This window comes from Heterocephalus glaber, unplaced genomic scaffold, assembly GCF_053883595.1.
Source record: "Heterocephalus glaber isolate CG9 unplaced genomic scaffold, H.glaber_assembly_v1.0 deba00000942, whole genome shotgun sequence".
NCBI classification, from domain to species: Eukaryota; Metazoa; Chordata; class Mammalia; order Rodentia; family Bathyergidae; genus Heterocephalus; species Heterocephalus glaber.
The window spans coordinates 5,436,032-5,456,979 of NW_028258174.1; the positions used below are offsets into that span (position 1 = coordinate 5,436,032).

Here is a 20,948-nt window from a genome sequence, read left to right on the forward strand (position 1 = left end):
TAAAGATTTTTAGAGTTAGAAAATATTTTCAAATTGAGACCAGTTTTTCAAATGATCTGTCATTTTCTACCATTGGTGGCCGTTGATTCCAGAAACTTCTTCCTTAGCCCTGATGTTTTCATGTCTTAACAGTGCCATATGTCCTTATCAATGCCATGGAAACCCCTTTTAATGAAATGGAAAGACTGGCATTTGAAAAACAGACAGGACCAGCTCCCTGTGCCTTGTAGAGTTCTGCTAGGCCAAAGGTCTGCTCTCCACCTGGTCGGCTGCTGTGGAGGCTGTAGCTACCTGCACCACCAGTTTAATAGACATGGTGCTGTTAAAAATGTTGGCTGGCCAATTTTCCCTTCAACTACATCTTAGAAGTGTTTTACTCTCAAACCACAATTGACCAGATTTAACAAACTAAAATAACATTTTGAGGGTTACCTAAACTGTGAATATCAACTAATTGCTACACAGTCTTATTTCAGTGTTTTGATGTAAAATTTTAGATACCCACATATCTAGAGTTTTTTTTCTTCCACCTTTAATTACCTCACATGTCTAGCTGCTATACAGTGCTCATGTAGCACTTCTAAGGAATGTCCCACTTGTTTTAATTTGCTTTTTTTTCTTTTCCCAGCCAAAACAAAGATAGAGGAAACAAGGTTGTTTTAAAAAGAAAAATAAACCAAACTCTCTTGTCCCATTCAGATTTCCTTAATCCAATTTTTTTTTTTTGGTACTGGGGATCGAAGTTGGGACCTTGCACTTGTGAAGCAGGCGGCAGAACCACTGAGCTAAATCCCCAGCCCTCCTTAATCCAATTTTGAAAACAAAGGGTAGTGTAAAGTTTTGATTTGCCACAAATTCTGACATTATCCATTAACCGCTCTAGCAGGCTTGCTACTCTTTCAGATGTAAGTCTGTTTTTAAAGGAGCCAGGCTCTTTTCTTTGAGTTTACCTTTAAAAAAATATACTCAAGCAGAATGATCTCCTAGACTTTTGGATTAGCTTTTCAAATGTTGGATGGGTATATTCTTATAAATTATTACAAAGTGATGCAAATGAGAAAGAAAAACTCAGAGCTACTAATAGTAGTGAGAAATGCTATAAACTTAATATCCCTATTGGAAAGTAGGAGGTTGAAGAAATCAGTTTGAATTCAATAATCACTGGAAATATCACGTAGCATTTGTTAGTCCATTTTTGGATTACCAGTAAACTTAAAAGATACAAGTCCTTTCACTCCCACAAAGAGTTTATTCCCCTAGAGATGAAATGATTGCACATGGCTGTTTGTCATCCACTCCTCTGTCCAGTTTGATAATATATATCTGAAGAGGAAGAGCAAACATGGTCAGGATGGTCTGAGACTCAAAATCATCACAAAGAATAGATGATGCCTGGTGACTGAAATCTTTTCACCTTCCAAAGAGTTAACTGCAATAGTGAATGATAAAAATTGTAAGTATTTTGCTTCTGTCTTTTTGCTCAGTCTTGCAGAGACACTTCTTTCACTCTCATAGTCTGCAGTACTCCATTGAATCTATTTTCACCCTGCTTTTCTGGCCTTGCAGTACTGCCTTTATTAACATTTTATACTGGGTCAATCGCAGTCATTTTGAGTCCACTGTCAGATAGCAAGTTATTTTTGTCATAAGGAGGTCCAGTACCTGCCTTTTTTCTTTATTTACTGTTCTCCAAAGATAGTCTAACTTAGATACATTAAAGTTTTATTATATTCCTCCTATAATAAATTATTATATTACATGAAAGATATTAACCAAAAAGCACTCATCCCCTCAAGTGGGAGTTTGGGGGTGGGTGAGTATGATGCTAGTGTCTATGGTGGCATAGATAAATAATGCCATCTTAGAATTTAGTACAGCAGTAAATTTTTCCATCTTTCTGAGCAGTATTTGCTTTGCACATGTGTACCACCATTGGGTTTTACTATACCACTAGGTTGTACTGTGGCCATCCATTTAACCTCCTTCATGGTTGATTCTCTGAGATCCAGAGGCCTTGGAGTCTCAGTGGAAGAACAACATCTGATGTCTTGCACTGTGGCTCCCCTGTAGGAGACCAGTGGAGAGGAGAGGACAAGTGGAGAGCAGAGGCCACTCCAGTGAGGTGATTGCTTTCGTAAGGTGCAACCTCAACCTCTCAAAAATGGGATCTACTTTTGGGCTCTAGTGAGGGGAACTTGCTCTAGTGAGAGGAACTTGCCTTCATTTGGATGGTTAGAAAATGTCATCTATACAGAGTTGGAGATGGCTAGAGGAAGGGCACATGGAACTAGTTTGTCCTTTCACTCATGGATATAGAATGGGCAGATATTCTTTTTTGTTTGTTTTTGTTTTTGGTACTGGGGATTGAACTCAGGACCCTGCCCTTGCTAGGCAGGCCAGTGGAACCACTGAGCTAAGTCCCCAGCCAGGCAGATATTCTTGGATGTGAGTTTAAAAAAAATTATCATTGGCTAACAAACAATAGAGTTCTAGACCATCTAAAAATGGCTTCTGTGGTCAGAAATATCTGTTTTGTTTTTTTTTTCATGCAAATGCTCTTTTGTCATTTTGTTTTAGTCTGTGAATTTCTTTTTCTTTTTAAAATTAATTTTATTGGTGCATTTTAGGTATACAATATAATGACATTCATCATTGGAAATTTGCATCTATACATAATCTCTCTTGGTTCTTAGTTTTTCCCCATTCCCCTGCCCTCCCTTCAACCCCTCCATCCCTCCCTATTTACAAAGACTTTGTTTGCATTTTTTCATTTTCTCATATTAATTCCATTCCCTTCTTTCCTTTCCCCTACACCTCCCACTTCCCCTTCCCCTTTGCCCATTTCTTCCTATTTCACATCTATTATACCTTGTAGTCCTTATTTACACTTTCATTTTCTCACACTAGAGAAACTGTTCGGTATTTACCTATGTGTGTCCTCTTTATTTCACTTAAGAGTTTTGCCTCAATCTGCATATAATTAGCTATAAATGTCTCTAATTTCTCATTTTTTATGGCTGAGTAGTACTACATTTTATTTAAAAAAACCATATTTTCTTTATCCAGTCTCCAGTTAATGGGCATTTGGGCTGCTTCCAAGTTTTAGCTATCACAAACTGTGCTGCTATAAACATGGGTGCACATATATCACTGTGATATGATTCTTTTAGTTCTTTGGGGAAGATACCCAGCAGGGGAATAGCTAAGTCAAATGGGACTTCCAATCCTATTTCTTTGAGGTATCTCTGTACTAATTTCCACAGTGGTTGCACCAGCCTACCACTCCCACCAGCAGTGGAGCAGGGTTCCTCTTTCCCCACAGCCCCGCCAGCATTTGTTTTTGGTTGATTTCTTGATAGCAGCCATTCTTTCTGGGGTGAGGTGGAATCTTTGTGTTGTTTTCATTTGCATCTCTCAAATGACCAGTGATGTTGAACATTTTTTCATGTTTCTTTGCCATTTCTACTTCTTTGAGAAATGTCTCTTCATTTCAGATGCCCATTTTTGGATTGGGTCTTTAAATTTGGGAGGTCTGATTTTTAAAGTTCTTTCTAGATTCTAGATATTAGACCTTGGTCTGAGGGACAGCTGGTGAAAAATTTTTTTTTATGGTGAAAATAATGGGTATTTAGAATTAGCCAGCTGGACTCAGTTTAGATGATCCCAATTTTGTTGGCAACATCCAAAGCATCAAAATCAGGAGCCAGTCGAACATACGCCTTCTTCTCTCCATCAGGCCTGGTTAGGGTATTGACCTTGGCCACAACAATGTCATAGAGCTTCTTCACAGCTTGTTTGATCTGGTACTTGTTGGCCTTGACATCCACAATGAATACGAGTGTGTTGTTGTCCTCTATCTTCTTCATGGCTCACTCTGTGGTCAGGGGGAACTTGATGATGGCATAGTGGTCAAGCTTGTTTCTCCTGGGGGCGCTTTTCCGAGGGTATTTCGGCTGCCGCTGGAGCCCCAGAGTCTTGGGGTGGCGGAAGGTGGTTGATGTGCGGATTTTCTTTTTGTGGCTGTGGATGCCTTTCAGCACTGCTTTCTTGGCTTTCAAAGCTTTTGCTTTGGCTTCAGCTTTGGGAGGGGCAGGAGTTTCCTTCTTCGCCTTTGGCGCCATCTTGGTAAAAAGGCACCTGGTGAAAATTTTTTCCCACCTTGTGAGTTGTCTCTTCACCCTGCTGGTGGTTTCTCTTGCTATGCAGAAGCTTTTTAGTAAGAAGAGATCCCACTTGTTGATTGTTTGTGCTAGTTCACGGGCAACTGAGGTTTTGTTCATAAAATTTTTTTCCCTACACTAATGTCTTCAACTGTTCTACCCAACCTCTGTTCCAGCCACTTCAGCATTTCTGTTTTAATATTAATATCTTTAATCCATTTCGATTTTAGTTGAGTGCATGGTGAGAGATACAGGTCTAGTTTTAATCTTTGGCAAGTTGAAACCCGATTTTTCCAGCACCATTTATTAAAGAGGCTATCTTTCCTCCAGTGAGGGCGTTTGGCTCCTTTGTTGAAGATGAGGTGGCTGAGTGTGTCTGGAGTTGTTTCTGCATCACCTAATCTGTTCCACTGGTCCTCAGGTCTGTTTCTTTGCCAGTGCCATGCTGTTTTTATCACAGTAGCTTTGTAGTAGAGTTGCAAGTTGGGGGTTGTGATACCTCCTGCCATGTCTCTGTTGCCTAGAATAGCTTTTGCTATTCTAGGTCTCTTCCTGTTCCAAATGAATTTTTGGATTGTTTTCTCAAGGTCCATGAAGTATGCTTCTGGAATTTCAATTGGGATTGCATTGAATCTATATAGCAGCTTTGGAAGTATGGCCATTTTCACTATGTTGGTTCTTCCTACCCAGGAGCAAGGGATGTCTTTCCATTTTCTGACATCATCTTTTCAGAGTGCTATAGTTTTCAGAGAAGAGGTCTTTGATTTCTTTTGTTAGGTTGATTCCTAGGTATTTCAGTATTTTGAATGCTATTGTGAAAGGAATTGTTTGCCCTGTTTCTGTCTCAGTGAATCTGTTGTTCATGTAGAGGAAAGCTATTGATTTTTGTGTGTTGACCTTGTATCCAGCTACTTTATTGAATTTGGTTATTAAGTCTAGAAGGCTTAATGTGAGGACAGAATTTCAGATATAGAAGATAGGATTGCAATTAGTGACCAGGAAAAGAAAAATTGCTTCAAAATTATAAGGGAACATGAGAAATCAATCCAGCAGCTGCTAGATGATGCAAAGAAGAATAACATAAGACTGATTGGACTCAATGAAGAAACAGGAGAGAGTGCAGATGACATAAAAAAAATCTCTTCACAGAAATAATGGCAGAAAACTTCCCGAGCAGGGGAAAAGAGCTTGACATACAGATAAGTGAGGCATGTAGGATGCCAAATAGCCTTGATCAAAAAAAATCCACACATAGGCATATAATTGTTAAGATTCCAGAAACTCAACAGAAGAACAAAGTTCTCCAAGCAGTCAGAGAAAAGAAACAAATCACATACAAAGGAAAGCCCATCAGAATGACAGCAGACTTCTCAACACAAACCATCAAGGCAAGAAGAGCTTGGAGTGACATATTCCAAGCCCTAAAAGAAAACAGCCTCCAACCCAGATTGATGTACCCTGCAAAACTCTCTTTCAAAACTGATGGAGAAATACGATACTTTCATGACAAAGAGCACCTTAGGAACTTCATGAATACCAAACCAGCACTCCAAAGAATTTTACACAATATCCTAGGAGCAGACATTGAGGATCACAACCCCAGGAAGCAAAGCAGAATGAACCCATCTGGCATGACAAGAAATTAAATGTAAAGGGGGAGAACCCCCAAAAAAGAAGTCATGGCAATGACAAGTCAATACGTTTCAGTTATAACCATCAACGTTAATGGTCTCAATTCACCAATCAAAAGAAACAGATTGGCAGAATGGGTCAAGAAGCAAAATCCAACAATATTCCGCATACAAGAAACACACTTAATTCAAAAAGAAACTTATAGACTGAAAGTTAAAGGGTGGAAAACAATACTCCATGTGACAGGAACCCCCCCAAAAAGGAGGAGTAGCTATCCTCTTGGCAGATCAAGTAGATTTCAAACCAACTCTGATTAAGAGAGACAAAGAAGGACACTACATCCTTGTAAAGGGAAGAATCCAAGAGGAAGAGATGACAATCATAAATATCTATGCACCAAACACTAGTGCACCCAACTATATAAAACAGTTACTAATGGACATGAAAAGTCCTATATGCACTAATACAATTGTAGTGGGGGACCTCAACACCCCACTGTCACAAATAGATCAACTAGACTAAAAATAAGTACTGAAATACAAGAACTCAATCAAACTCTTGAACAAATGAACTTAACAGATGTTTACAGAGTCTTCCACCCCACAAAATCAGAATACACATTCTTCTCAGCTGCACATGGGTCATTCTCCAAAATAGATCACATACTCACACATAGAACATGTTTAATTAAGTGCAAAGGAATTGAAGTTATCCCCTGTACATTATCAGACCATAGTGCAATGAAATTGGAGATCCATAGCAAAAGAAACTCAAAAAATTTCATAAACATGTGGAAATTGAACAACACACTTCTGAATAACCAATGGGTCACAGGGGAAATTAAAGAAGAAATCAGACAGTTCCTTCAATTAAATGACAATGACAATACAATATATCGGAATCTATGGGACACAATGAAAGCAGTCTTACAAGGGAAATTCATAGCAGTGAATATGCATATTGGGAAAACAGAACAAGCCCAATTAAGCAACCTGATGCTGCACCTCAGGCTTTTAGTAAAAGAAGAGCAGGTCAACCCCAGAGCTCATACAAGGGAGGAAATTATAAAGATCAGAGGAGAAATCAATGCAATGGGGACTAAGAGAATGATACAAAAAATCAATGAAGCCAGGAGTTGGTTTTTCAAAAGAATCAACAAAATAGACAAACCCTTAGCCAACCTTGTCAGAAAAAGGAAAGAAAAGGCCCAAATCCATGCAATTAGGAATGAAAAGGGTGAAATTCCAACAGACCCAGCAGAAATCCAGATGATCATCAATACCTACTTCCAGAACCTATATGCCAATAAGATGGACAACACAGAAGAAATGGACAGATTCCTAGATACATATGAATTACCAAAGTTGAACGAAGAAGACCTAAAAATTCTGAACAACCCAATATCAACCAATGAAATTGAAAATGTATTTAAAAACTTATCAACTAAAAAAAGCCCAGGCCCTGATGGCTTCACTGCTGAATTCTACAAGACATTTAGAGAGGAACTGCTGCCACTACTGTTTAAACTCTTCAAGGAAATTGAAAGGGAAGCAATACTCCCAAATTCATTCCTGGAAGCAAGCATCACCTTGATCCCCAAAGCGGAGAAGGACCCAACTGAAAAAGAGAACTATAGGCCAATCTCACTAATGAACATAGATGCAAAAATCCTTAATAAGATACTGGCAACCAGAATGCAGAAGATCATCAAGAAGATCATACACCCTGATCAAGTGGGATTCATCCCAGGGATGCAGGGATGGTTCAATATACGAAAATCAATCAATGTTATACACTATATCAATAGAGCCAAGGACAAAAACCATATGATTATCTCCATAGATGCAGAAAAAGCATTTGACAAAATCCAACAAGCATTTATGATAAAAACCCTACAAAAAATTGGAATAGATGGTCTCTACCTCAAACTGATAGAAGCCATCTATGAAAAACCAACAGCCAGTATCTTACTAAATGGTCAAAAACTGAAATCCTTCACACTCAAATCAGGAACAAGACAAGGATGTCCACTATCACCACTCTTGTTCAATGTAGTTCTGGAAACATTAGCCACGGCAATTAGACAAGAGAAAGAAATAAAAGGAATAAAGATAGGAAATGAAGAAGTCAAATTGTCATTATTTGCAGATGACATGATATTCTATATAGAAGACCCCAAGAACACCACCAAAAGTCTTCTAGGCTTAATAACCAAATTCAGTCAAGTAGCTGGTTACAAGGTCAACACACAAAAGTCAATAGCTTTCCTCTACAACAATGACAGACTCACTGAGAGAGAAATAGGGCAAATAATTCCTTTCACAATAGCATCCAAAAAACTGAAATACCTAGGAATCATCCTAATGAAAGAAATCAAAGACTTCTTCTCTGAAAACTATGGCACTCTGGAAAGAGAGATTGAAGATGATATCAGAAAATGGACAGACATCCCCTGCTCCTGGGTAGGAAGGATTAATATAGTGAAAATGGCCATACTTCCAAAACTGCTATATAGATTTAATGCAATTCCAATTGAGATCCCAGCAGCATACTTCATGGACCTCGAGAAAACAATCCAAAAATTCATTTGGAACAAGAAGAGACCCAGAATAGCAAAAGCTATTCTAGGCAACAGAGACATGGCAGGAGGTATCACATTCCCCAACTTGCAACTGTACTACAAAGCTACTGTGATAAAAACAGCATGGTACTGGCAAAGAAACAGGCTTGAGGACCAGTGGAACAGATTAGAAGATGCAGAAACAACTCCAGACACACTCAGCCATCTCATCTTTGATAAAGGAGCCAAACACCCTCACTGGAGGAAAGATAGTCTCTTTAATAAATGTTGCTGGAAAAATTGGGCTTCAACTTGCCAAAGATTAAAACTAGACCTGTATCTCTCACCATGCACTAAACTAAAATCAAAATGGATTAAAGATCTAAATATTAAAAGAAACTGTGAACCAGTTGGAACAGAGGTTAGGTAGAACCCTTGAAGACATCGGTGTAGGAAAAGATTTTATGAACAAAACCTCAGTTGCTGTGAACTAGCACAAACAATCAACAAGTGGGATCTCTTCTTATTAAAAGGCTTCTGCACAGCAAGAGAAACCACCAGCAGTGTGAAGAGACAACCCACAATGTGGGAAAAAAATCTTCACCTGCTCCTCCTCAGACAAAGGTCTACTATCTCGAATCTATAAAGAACTTCAAAAGATCAGACCTCCCAAATTTAAAGACCCAATCCAAAAATGGGCATCTGAAATGAACAGACATTTCTCAGACCAAGAAGTAGAAATAGCAAATAAATACATGAAAAAATGTTCAACATCACTGGTCATTTGAGAGATGCAAATGAAAACAATGCTGAGATTCCACCTCACTCCAGAAAGAATGGCTGCTATCATAAAATCAACCAATAACAAATGCTGGGGGGGGCTGTGGGGAAAGAGGAACCCTGTTCCAATGCTGGTGGGAGTGTCGACTGGTGCAACCACTGTGGAAATCAGTATGGAGATACCTCAAAGATCTAGGACTGGAAGTCCCATTTGACCCCGCTATTCCACTGCTGGGGATCTTCCCCAAAGAATTAAAAGAATCATACCACAGTGATATATGTGTACCCATGTTCATAGCAGCACAGTTTGTAATAGCTAAAACTTGGAAACAGCCCAAATGCCCATCAACTGGAGACTGGATAAAGAAAATGTGGTTTTTTTATAAAATGGAGTACTACTCAGCCATAAAAAATGAGAAATTAGAGACATTTATAGCTAAGTGGATGCACATTGAGGCGATACTCATAAGTGAAATAAATAGGACACACATGAATAAATACCGAATAGTTTCTCTGGTGTGAGAAACTGAAAGTGTAAATAAGGACTAAATGTATAATAGGTCATGTGAAATAGGAAGAAAAGGGGCAAAGGGGAAGGAAGTGGGAGGGCTAGGGGAAAGGATAGAAGGGAATGGGATTAATATGAGAAAATGGAACAATAGGAACAAAATCTTTGTAAGTAGGGAGGACTGGAAGGGTTGAAGGGAGGGCTGGGCAAGGGTGAAAAATAAGAACCAAGAGAGACTATGTAAAGGTGCAAATTTCCAATGATGAATGTCATTATATTGTATACCTAAAATGTACCAATGATTAGAATGAATAATCGATAATGTAAAATAGGAAGAAAAGGTCCAAATGGGTAGGGGTAGTGGGGGGGGGCAGGGGAAAGGAAAGAAGGGAAAGGAAAACTGATGAGAAATGGAAAAAATGGAAATAAAGTCTTTGTAAATAGGGAAGGGTGGAGGGTGTGAAGGGAGGGCTAGGAATGGGGAAAAAATAAGAACCAAGATGCATTATGTAAAGGTACAATTCCCAATGAGAAATATAATTGTGTTGTATACCTACAATGTACCAATAAAAGAATTTAATACCAAAAAAAAAGTCTAGAAGGCTTTTGGTGGAGTTCTTGGGGTCTTCTATATAGAGTATCATGTCATCTGCAAATAATGACAATTTGACTTCTTCCTTTTATTTCTATCTTTATTCCTTTTATTTCTTTCTCTTGTGTAATTGCTGTGGATAATGTTTCCAAGACTATTTTGAACAGGAGTGGTGATAGTGGACATCCTTGCCTTGTTCCTGATTTTAATGTGAAGGATTTCAGTTTTTGACCATTTAGTATGATACTGACTGTTGGTTTTTTAGATGGCTTTTATCAGATTGAGGTAGAGACCGTCTATTCCAATTTTGTGTAGGGTTTTTAATCATAAATGTATGTGGGTTTTTGTCAAATGGTTTTTCTGCATCTATTGAGATGATCATATGGTTTTCGTTCTTGGTTCTATTGATATAGTGCATTACATTGATTGATTTGTGTATGTTGAACCATCCCTGCATCCCTGGGATGAATCCCACTTGATCAGAGTGTTGTTTCTTAAATAAGGGTGAAATGTTTCAGGAGTGAGTGTTCAAAATGTCAATCAGGAAGACTTTGTTAATTTCCTAGAGGTGTGCAGACCTGGATTAAACACACCTTTGAGAACATAAAAGACTAATTCCTGCCCTGAAGATCCTTATGTGTTCAGGTAACGTCTAAAGTTAACTTTATGTATTGGCATTAGGGATGAACCCAGGGTCTTGAGGATGCTAAGCACACACGCTACCACTAGGCTATACTTTTAACCCCTCATAAAGTTAACCTTAAACAGTATTATCACCTATATAGATCATGGATTCTATTATAGGGTCTGTATTGGTCTTAAAAATATGATAAATATGAAAATATCTGTTCAATATTTTCATGTCTGTACCATATGACTCTTTGTTAGAAATACCACTTTTGCTCAGTGTTATGCTTTTTGCTAAAGAGTGCATGCCAGTCTTCAGAGAATGAGGGATGGGCAGAAATATGTAAAACACATAGCAGCAGTTGTGGGAGGCCCAGGCCACAAGTAGAACACACCAGAACTCCTGGGTACTGCTACTTCAGTGAGAAAAGATCTCAAGGACACAGATCTGGAGTCTGCAGTCTGCTGTCCCCCAGATTCCCTCACTTCCTGACCAAAGAAACTTAGTTTGCAGATTTTACTGAGGTATATAGAAGGAGTATTAGAAGTTGAAGGTCTTGCTTTATTGATTGATTGATTGATTGATTGATTGTGGTACTGGGGATTGAACCCAGGATCTTGTGCTTTCGAGGCTGGCATGGCACCACTGAGCTAAATTCCCAGCCCCTTGGTCTTACTTTATTTAAATGATGATGACAATAATGACAAAATCAGCTGAAATAATGTCCTTTATAGTTGAGAAATCTCATTTTAAATTAAGCATAATTTGAATTTACCTTCTTTCAAAAGTTCCCAAAAGTTCACCTTATTATTTCTTGTAAACATTACAAAGTAGAAAGGGATGGGGTCACAGATAAATCACTTATAGAGAATAATAGCAATTTGGAAGATAGGTGTTCTTGATGTCATTGAAAGAATGACTGATAAATTCAGTCTTCTGTGAATATCTAAAGAATATCTCTTAATTTAAGAGTTATAGGGCTGGGAATATAGCTCCATGGTAGAGTACTGACCTAGCCTGCCTGAGTCCCTGGGTTAGATCCCCAGCAGCACCAAAAAGAAAGAGAAAGAGAAAATTATAATATTGTAGATCCTTTTGGTGCTTCCAAAGGTGGATTGATGCATTAGAGTATTCAAATTCCAAGTTAATAACTTAATAATGTAATCCAAGGGATACATTTAATAATATCATTCCAGTCTTGGATAAGGTCATTGCCGGAATCTGTCTCATTCAACTGTCTGAAAGTTTAACGTTACCTTCATTGGCCTCACTGTTTTCTTTGCCACAAGTGGATTTCTTTAAGAAACACAGTGCGAGCCACATTGTACCTTTTTTTCCAGTACTGGGGATCAGTCCTGGGGCTCTTTACCACAGAGCCACATTCCAGCCCTTTTAAATTTTGAGACAGACAGGACTCAAACTTTTGATCCTCCCTTCACACTGAGCCAAATCCCCAGCCCTTAAAAAAATTTTTTTTTTGAGACAAAGTCTTGCTAAATTTTCCAGGCTGGGCTCAAACTTGTGATCCTCCTGCGTTAGCCTCCCAAGTAGCTGGGATTATAGGCATATGCCACTATCCCCAGTTTACATTGTGCTTTGAAATTATCCTGAGCCACATTTTTAAAAAAGTAAAAAGAGGGCCAGGGATTTAGCTCAGTGGTTTTGCTGCCTGCTGAGTTTGATCCCCGGTACCAAAAAAAAAAAAAAAGAAAGTAAAAACAAACAAGTTAGTGGTTTTTTTTGATTTTTTGGGTTTGTTTTATGTTTTTGAGACAGAGCCTTGCTTCCTAGCCCAGGCTGGTCTTGGACTCACAATCATCCTGCTTAGCCTCCCCCGGCCAGGAATGGTAGTGTTAGCTAAAATGAGGAGAGGGCAAGTTGTGAAGGAAATGTCAGCTCAGCACAGGGCATGTTTTTGAGGTACCTTTGAAACAGGCGTGGACAATGCCTAGTTCGTCTTGGAAGAGTTTATGCAAGAGAATAGATAGAGTGAGAAGCTAAGGAGGCTGGGTAGAAACACTCAGTACTTAAAGTTGCAAATGGTATCTTTAGGTAGTAGCAAGAAATGACAGAGTCTGAAGGGTAGAAGAGACCACTGAATGTTAACATGTTTGAGGGATATTGTGAATAAACTTGTCCTGCTGAGCCAGATGGGATTACAGATAAGATCAATGCTGGCCTAATGCAGTTTGCAGACATGTTTTGTTTGGCTTTTGTAGGGCAGAATCACAGGGTGTATCAAATTTAAGTTAGGTGTCAAATTCCCACAGAAAATCCATATTTCTTCTTCTTCTTCTTTTTAGTCTATGAAAGGGGCTAGGAAGTAGAATTGGCAACACTGGTAATAATAGTAACTGAAGTGTATGCATTTTCTCTCTTTATACATATTTATGTTATTTGCCTGGGCCCCTGTAGACATTTGAATTTTCTTCCTCTGAGCCAAGGCTTAATAGGTAATAAAGACACAAAAATAGATTAACAACAGATTTAAAGAGGGCTTTGAATACCAAACTAAAGAGTATAAAATGTAGGCAGTGAGCAACCTTTGAATAAGAGATTGATGAGATTAAAGCCATATTTAAGAGGATTATTCTGTACCAGTGCGAAAACAGAGAAGTTAGAACTGTTACCAATTTTGAAAGGGAAGAAAGAAATGAGAGGGTGTGAGATATACAAATGGGTTTTAAGAATGCAACATGGATGTGAGCCAAATTAAAATCTCCTGTAAAAAATGTGAAATGAAAAAAAAAAAAACCCACAAAAATGGAAGTGTCTTAGGGAGGGAGATAGCACCCATAAAGCCTACAGCTACCACATTGAACTGTATGGACCACTGAGTTGGAAGGGAAACTTGCAGACCTCCAGAACTCAAGCCAGTGTTTGGTGTGAGGGACACTGAATTCTAGATGTGTTAGGGAAAAGCCAAACAAAATATGCTTCTTGGCTATCTGTAGCCAGAAGTCTGTGTAGTCACTGTTCTAAGTAGATTGCAAATGGAGGAAAAGGGCCTTTGTCCTTTCTCCCCCCTTTCCACATCTAGAGCACCTGGTCCCTGAAAGGTCCTTAAAAAAGTTGAGAGGGGCTAAAATGAATGTCTGCTTATTAAGTGTATACCAGGCACTCCCTCTTTTTTTTTTTTTTTTTTTTTTTTGGTATTGCTGAGGATCTACCCTAGGGCCTCATGTCTGCTAGGCAAGTGCTGTACTACTGAGCTACATACACCCACCCAGCTCCCTAAATTTTTTACATAGATAGTTTACTTAATCCTCACAGCCCACCCTTGATTGGTACTATTGCTATTTTCATCTTATACACAAGGAAACTGAGGTTTAAGAAATTACCCCAAATTACAGGACTGATAAGGAATGGAAGCAGGACTTGAATCCAAGCAATCTGACTCACCAAGGCTTAAATCTTTTAGCTAATATGTGAAACTGCTCCTATATCTTTATCTCTTCTAGTAACACACAAATGAGCAACTAGGGAACCTTGCACTCTCATCCTGGAAATTGTGCTATAATTTATTTCAGAGGTATCAGTTTGGCTCAGGTGCCCCAGAAGAAATAAAATTCCAGAAATGACATGTTAACTGTCTTTCAGTTAAATATGCTCCACAGATAATATGCTTGGTCCTTGGGTAGCCTTGAGAGAACTAAGAAACTAAGGTATGTGGTTCATTCAAAAATCTGTTTTCTTCCTTTGGTGAATGGCTCAGTGTTACTTTATAGCGTGTATGCTGGTAACCCTTTACTGAAAAAAAACTCAGAAAAACTCATTTCTTATTATGCAAGCTGAATCATGTTAGATTTTCTTCACATGTTCTCATGAAAAATTATCATACAAATATTTTAATTTGGGAGGGGGTGAGAGCCCCCAACACTGTAGAGAAACAAACATTTGATGCAAAGCCTCAAAACTTGGCAAGTTTTCCTACCATCTTTTTGTTTGGTCTACAGATGAAACACGTGAATGAAACATTTCAAGAAGAAAAAAATAAAGAGGTGGTTCTCATGAGCATTGGTATCACTTCAGGAGTTGGACGGCTTCTCTTTGGCCGGATTGCAGATTATGTGCCTGGTGTGAAGAAGGTTTATCTACAGGTAATTTCTTACACTTTCCTTCCCCTGCAGATTTATTTTTATTGCCTGATGGCTCATTAAGGTACTGATATGTTTAAGTTCTTTTATAAAAATCAAAAATACCTTCTATAACATAATTTCTTTCTTTTTTTTTTTTTTTTTTGGTACCGGGGATTGAACTCAGGTCCTTGCACTTGGGAGGCAGGCGACAGAACCACTGAGCTAAATCCCCAGCCCTATAATATAATTTCTAAAGACAGTTTCTCAAGGATAAAATCAGTTATGAGTTTGTGTTTTAAACATGAGAAATTGGCAGTCAAACGATCTTTGTTTAATCAAAAACTCTACCAAACCGAAATATTTTTGTCTATTGCTTTTTCCAAGAAAAATTCTTTATTTTTGGCATTGCTCTCATAGTCACATGCAGATCCAGTGCTGTTTGCTGTATCTTGAGAAGTTTGAGTGGGCATGTGTGACTTTTGAGCATCTTACAAATTGCCTGCTGGCTGTTAGGAGGTGTGCATAAACTGCCAATTCCAAGATCATTATTGACAGTCTGCAGGTATTTAAGTGACTACTTCATGTCAGACACTGCTAAACACTGCAGAGTTAATTGAAAGGTAGTCCTTTGATCCTCAGCTAGTAGCGAAAGGTCTCATGAGGAGACAGATAAAACTGTTGCAGCACAGTGGAATAATGAGTATACTAGATGGGCACCCTGGGAATCACTAGAGAGGGTCTGAGCAGTATTAAAAGGTTAAGTAGTAGTTAAAGGGCTAGGGATGTAGCTCAGTGGTAGAGCATTTGCTTAGCATGAGCAAGGTCCCATGTTCAATCCCTAGCACCACAAATAAAAAATTCCCTAAAAATTAAAAAGGTGAGCAGTAGTTACATAGAAAGGTGTTCCAAGCAGAGGAAATAACATGGGCAAGGAACTGGAGATGTTCATAGTATGTATGTCTGGGAAAAAAGAATGTTTGAATGGAATAAAGGAGGAATAGTAGATGGATTGACTGGGTGGAGGGCCAGATTGGGAACAGCCTTTATGTACATAAAAAAAGATTAAATTTATTCTTCAATCTATTAGAAGCATTCAAGGATTTTAAGCAAGGAAATGAGTTGTGTTTCATAGAAATCATTATGCTAACTGAAAGGATAGAATGGAATGGGGGGGGCGGAGGCAAAAGTTGAGTAGTCATGAAAGGTCACATATTGAATTTATTTAAATGTCCAGAAATAGGCAGATCTGTGGAGACAGAAGGTGGGTTGGTGGTTGTCAGGGGCTGGAGGAAAGGACGGAATAGTAACTGCTGCTGTATGTAGGGTTTCTTTTGGGGGTGATGAAAATATTAATGATGATGGTTGTACAACATTGTGAATTTTAAATACTGAAGGTATACTTAAAATGGGTGAATCTTACGGCATGGAAATTATATCTCAATATTTAAAAAGTGGAGGCACAGAGACTAGGTGGAGACTACTGAAGTAGTCTACACAGGAAGAACCAAGGCAGAGATACTAGGATCAAAGAGAGTAAACTAGGGTTAGAGAAAATGAATGTTCAATGGAGCTACTTAAACTGGGCCTGGGATTTGTGGCTTAGGTAACAAAGTAGGTGGTTTTGGTATTTTTAAGGGATCAATAATTCAGTATATCTGTCTAGGGTGATCTCTTCTTTTGTCATGTTAAATGTGTGGTACAAAAAGCCAGGGTGAGTTTGGAGCTGATGGGAAAGTCTGGATAAGAGACCTGTGAGACTTTGGCATTCATGGGCTATATTGGGAGTAATGAGGACTAGGGACCTATTTGGTAGGAAAAATTGGGGAATAGGGTGTTTCTAGGTGCAGGAGTGGCCAGCAGTGTCTGTAGCTAGTGAGAAGACGTCTAAGGGGTTTTCACTGGATTTAGCATCCAAGAAGCCATTAGTGAGGTGCTTCAGTGGAGTGGTAGGTACAGAAGACTGACCACAATCATGTGAATAAATGGAAAGATAGACACCTATAGCCAAAGTTCGGCTGTTGGAGGAAGGTAAGAAGAGCCAAATAGAGGACTTGGGATTTGGGGATTAAGCATGTCGACTTAATGTTATAGATGAAAGGCAGGATTTGAGTAATGCCTTGAAAAAGAGGCAAAATTTGAGAACAGAAAAATGATTGGAGGAGGCATTTATTAGATAAGTAACTTCTACAAACCTACTATGAGTAATAGCAGCCACTGTTTATTGAGCACTTCACATGCCAGATGATAAACTAAAGGCTCTACATGAGTTTTCTCATTAGTCTTTTTCCCAGCCCTTTAAGGGAGCTACTGTCCTTATTTCCACTTACAGATGTGAACACTGAGGAACAGAGGAGCTACCTTACAAGGTGTCTGTGTTTATGTAAGTGCAGGCATGGATAATGAAAAGAAAGGACCTGGTCACACAGCTAGTTTTCTTGTGGTGGTGGTGGTGGTGGTGCTACCCATAGGGATTGAACCCAGGGCCTCATATGTTTGGGTGCTACTTTGTAAAATGTATATATTATTTTATTATGATCATACCCCCTTTATCAATACCTCATTGTGGATATCCTTGTCTATTTTAGCTTAACATTTAGTCTTGTTCTTAAGTGTCAGAAGAGCCCTCTAGAGAATATTTGTTGTATTACAGACTTTTAGCTTCCCTTAATTGCTCGAAAGATTCTGAGTGCCTCTTGTTTCTGGTGGAGTTAGACACCAGGACAGATATGGTCACTGAGTTCTTGGAGCAAGACTGAGAAAGGAGATATCTGGGTGTGTTTGGGACAGGACAGGCAGAGTGGCATGGAAGAGGTTGAAAAGCTAGGAGGGCCAGCTATCCAAGCCTTTAAAGCCAAGATGAGATTGTATTTTAAGTATAGGGGGCCTTTATTGGAGAATATTGGTCTGGTTTTACATTTTAATGTCACTGTAGTTACTTTGTGTGTAGAGGACAGGTGATAGGGAGGCAAGAATGCAGAAGAGGAAGAAGAACAGTTAAATGGTAAGTGGCCCAGATGAGGGATGATGACCTGCTCAGTGAATGAAGTCATGGTAGTGTTTTTTGCAGTACTGGTGATCAAACCTAGGGCTTTGTACATGCTCGACAAGTGCTCTAGTATTGAGCCACATTGTCTCCCTCTCCTCTCTTTCTCCCTTTCCCTCTCCTTCTCCCTTTCCCTCTTCTCCTTCTCTTTCTCTTTTTTTGGTGGTGGTAGGGAGTGAACCCAGAGCCTTTGCACTGAACTACATTTCCAGCCCTTTTTCCTTTTTTTTTTTTCTTGAGAGAGTCTAAGTCACTAAATTGCCCAGGCTCAGCTCAAACTTAAAATCCACTTGCTTCAGTTTTCCTGAGTGCTGGAATTATAGGCATGTACTGCCATACCCTGAAAATTTTATTTAATTTTATTTTGGGACAGAATCTTGCTCAGTTGCTCAGGTTGGCTTCAAACTTGCAATCCTCCTGCCTCAGCCTTTCAAGTACTGGGATTAAAAGTATGTGCTACCACACCCAATTCCAAAACAATTTCTGAAAGATATTTCCTCTTACAGATGGGACAAACAGGTCATTTGCATCATTTGGAGGGCACATTTTAAAACTTGACTATTTTAAGTAATTTATAAGAAAAATTCTAACTTGTCCCATGTCTTTTCTGCGGTGATATAGCATTGAGTTAAATCAGGATTGTGGGTCAGATGCTTCATTTCAGATGAAAGGTTACCCATACATGGCTTCTTTTAGGCCTTATCTAATATTTTTAATCCAAATCGTTCTACTGTGACAGCCGGTAGAACATGCTGACACACAGGAAGGGTAACTGCATTTCACAGACACCAGGGAAGTAGCAAGAAATTCTTATGGTTTGTCCTGTGGCTGATGGGAGGCTCTGTCTTGTGGACATGGCTGTGCAGAAGACAATACAGGACTCAATTTATGAATTGCCCTTCTCTCTCCCCTTTCTCCTGGCTTTTTTTGCCCTCAAGGTTTTTTATTGTTACCTCACTTTTCTTTGCTGCAGTGAACTTCAGCCCTGCCTCTGTTCATTCCTCTTTCCCTCTTCCTCTCTCCCTCTTGCCCTCTCTCCTTGCCCTTTTGGCCCAGCCTCAAGGGCTGGAATGCTCTTCTGTTTACCTCCTTTCATTGCTGGTGGGTTTTCTCAGACACAGTTTCTCCTTGCTTTTGTCTCTTACAGCACAACCTCATGGAGCTGTGGGAGCTCCCTTCCTCCCAGTGCCCCTTAAGCCAGTTCTGAGTAGCAGCCAGACCTAGAACACCCATTGACATAGATATACTTCATAGCCCTCCCAGTTTCAGGTCACAGTCATGCTGGGCTTGGGAGGCCCCAGAGCAGAGGAGCACAGGCTCTGGAGTGAGACCCTGTTCTACCAGCAACTTGTATTCAGAACCAGCAGAGAGGGGCTGTGGTGAGGATTCTTGGTAACAGCTTATGTAAAACACCAGGCCCAAAGTAGTTGGTTAATAAATCCTTGCATTGATTGATTGATTTTGCTATTGATTGATGGAGACAGGATGTCATAATGTAGTCCAGGCCAGCCTTGAACTTACTGTGTAGCCTAAACTGGATTCAAACTTTCCATTCTTTTGCCCCAGCCTCCTGAGTGCTGTTATTGCAGGCCTGTGCCCTCACATGTGGCTCTGTATTTTAATATTATGTTAAATACAGAAAGCAGATCCTGATTTGGAACTGTTCTCAAGAAAGGAGACCTTGTTACCCCAAATTAGAAGTCTTTATTAATAGACAACAGAGTGTTTAGCAACATATCTGACATTTTTTGCTTAAGAGTTCAGAATTTAAACTTCCATCAAATTCCCATGTTCTAAGTATTTCAGCCTAATAGTTCTAAGGGATGAGTGAAGTCCACTGCTTCTGGCACAAGAGACAACTGAATTGCATTATATGGAGTGATAATGTACACAGAAAATCTTGCAAAGCTGCTGTGTGTGCACTGCCATCCTCTTACCACCTTCTTTAATCTCACAGGCCTGTCTTTCTAGTTACCATTAAATTACTGCAGATTTCTTCATATCTTTAATGTTAGTGTTTTAGAAGACAGTATTTGAAAGACTTGAAGGTTATAACTCTGTACGAAAGAATTGAAAACGTGGGATTTAAATCACTTCAATTGTGTTGTACTTCTTTGTGACATGGAGATACTCAAGTGTGGACATCGTGCCCACACACAAACCCAAATGGGTGGGTGTGCAGGAGCAGTCTGGGAGGGGTAGACCATACTGTCAGGGGTTATTCCTGAGGAGGGAGAGAGCATGGGTTGGGAGTGGGAGCAGGGCAAAGGAAGCCTTTCTTACATTCCTATGTACGTTTCTGTAAGATTAGAAGCTTTAAAAGAATATGTTCATGAGTTACATTACATTTGCAATTTAGAAAAACTAGTGACTTCCTTATCCATCTCCCTGTGTAAACTTCCCCTTCCAATTCAGGTAGAGCAAACTGGTCACTGCTGCCTAATTGTGAATTTCATTCTATTTAACATTTTCCTAAATCTATACTTTGGGATGAGAGTATAGATCTTACCTTATGTAAGTGATTTCTAAAATAGTACCCAAATGCTTAACTATCCCCAGCCTGAACAAGAAAGGAACCCACAGTCTCAAGTAGACTCTGTCACCAGTGCCAGTTCCTCCTGGCAGAAACTGAAGTACTCATGTGCCCATGTGGAGACAGGCCAACAGACTCCCTGTGAAGCAGTTTGGAAGTACTGTGGGCTCTATACTTCAGAAGCAACAGCCACCTGAACATTTCCCTTTGATACAGGATGGGAAGGACTGTGGTGCTGGCCACTTTCTGCCCTAGCAGCTAATCTGAGGCTCTGAAAGTGTGGAAACTTGATATTGAATGAACATATTAGGAACAGCACTTGAATCTGACTGTCCTCAATTATGAATCTGTCTCCAAAAATGCCTTCTGCTTATTCAGGTGGAGCTCATTTTCCCTTTTGAGCTATACTTAGATTCCTGAGGAAAATGTAAAC

At 39.3% G+C, this 20,948-nt stretch overlaps 1 protein-coding gene and 1 pseudogene across 1 annotated transcript in view; one reads left to right on the forward strand and one right to left on the reverse strand.

The window, feature by feature from the left end:
* Slc16a10 (solute carrier family 16 member 10) overlaps positions 1-20,948 on the forward strand; it is a 153,754-nt gene that overhangs the window by 112,805 nt on the left and 20,001 nt on the right. Inside the window, exon 4 of the mRNA XM_004873995.4 lies at positions 14,817-14,960. Within this exon, the coding sequence (XP_004874052.1) occupies positions 14,817-14,960 (144 nt within the window). The remainder of the gene's footprint in view (positions 1-14,816; positions 14,961-20,948) is intronic.
* LOC101711813 (large ribosomal subunit protein uL23 pseudogene) lies at positions 3,606-4,121 on the reverse strand (annotated as a pseudogene).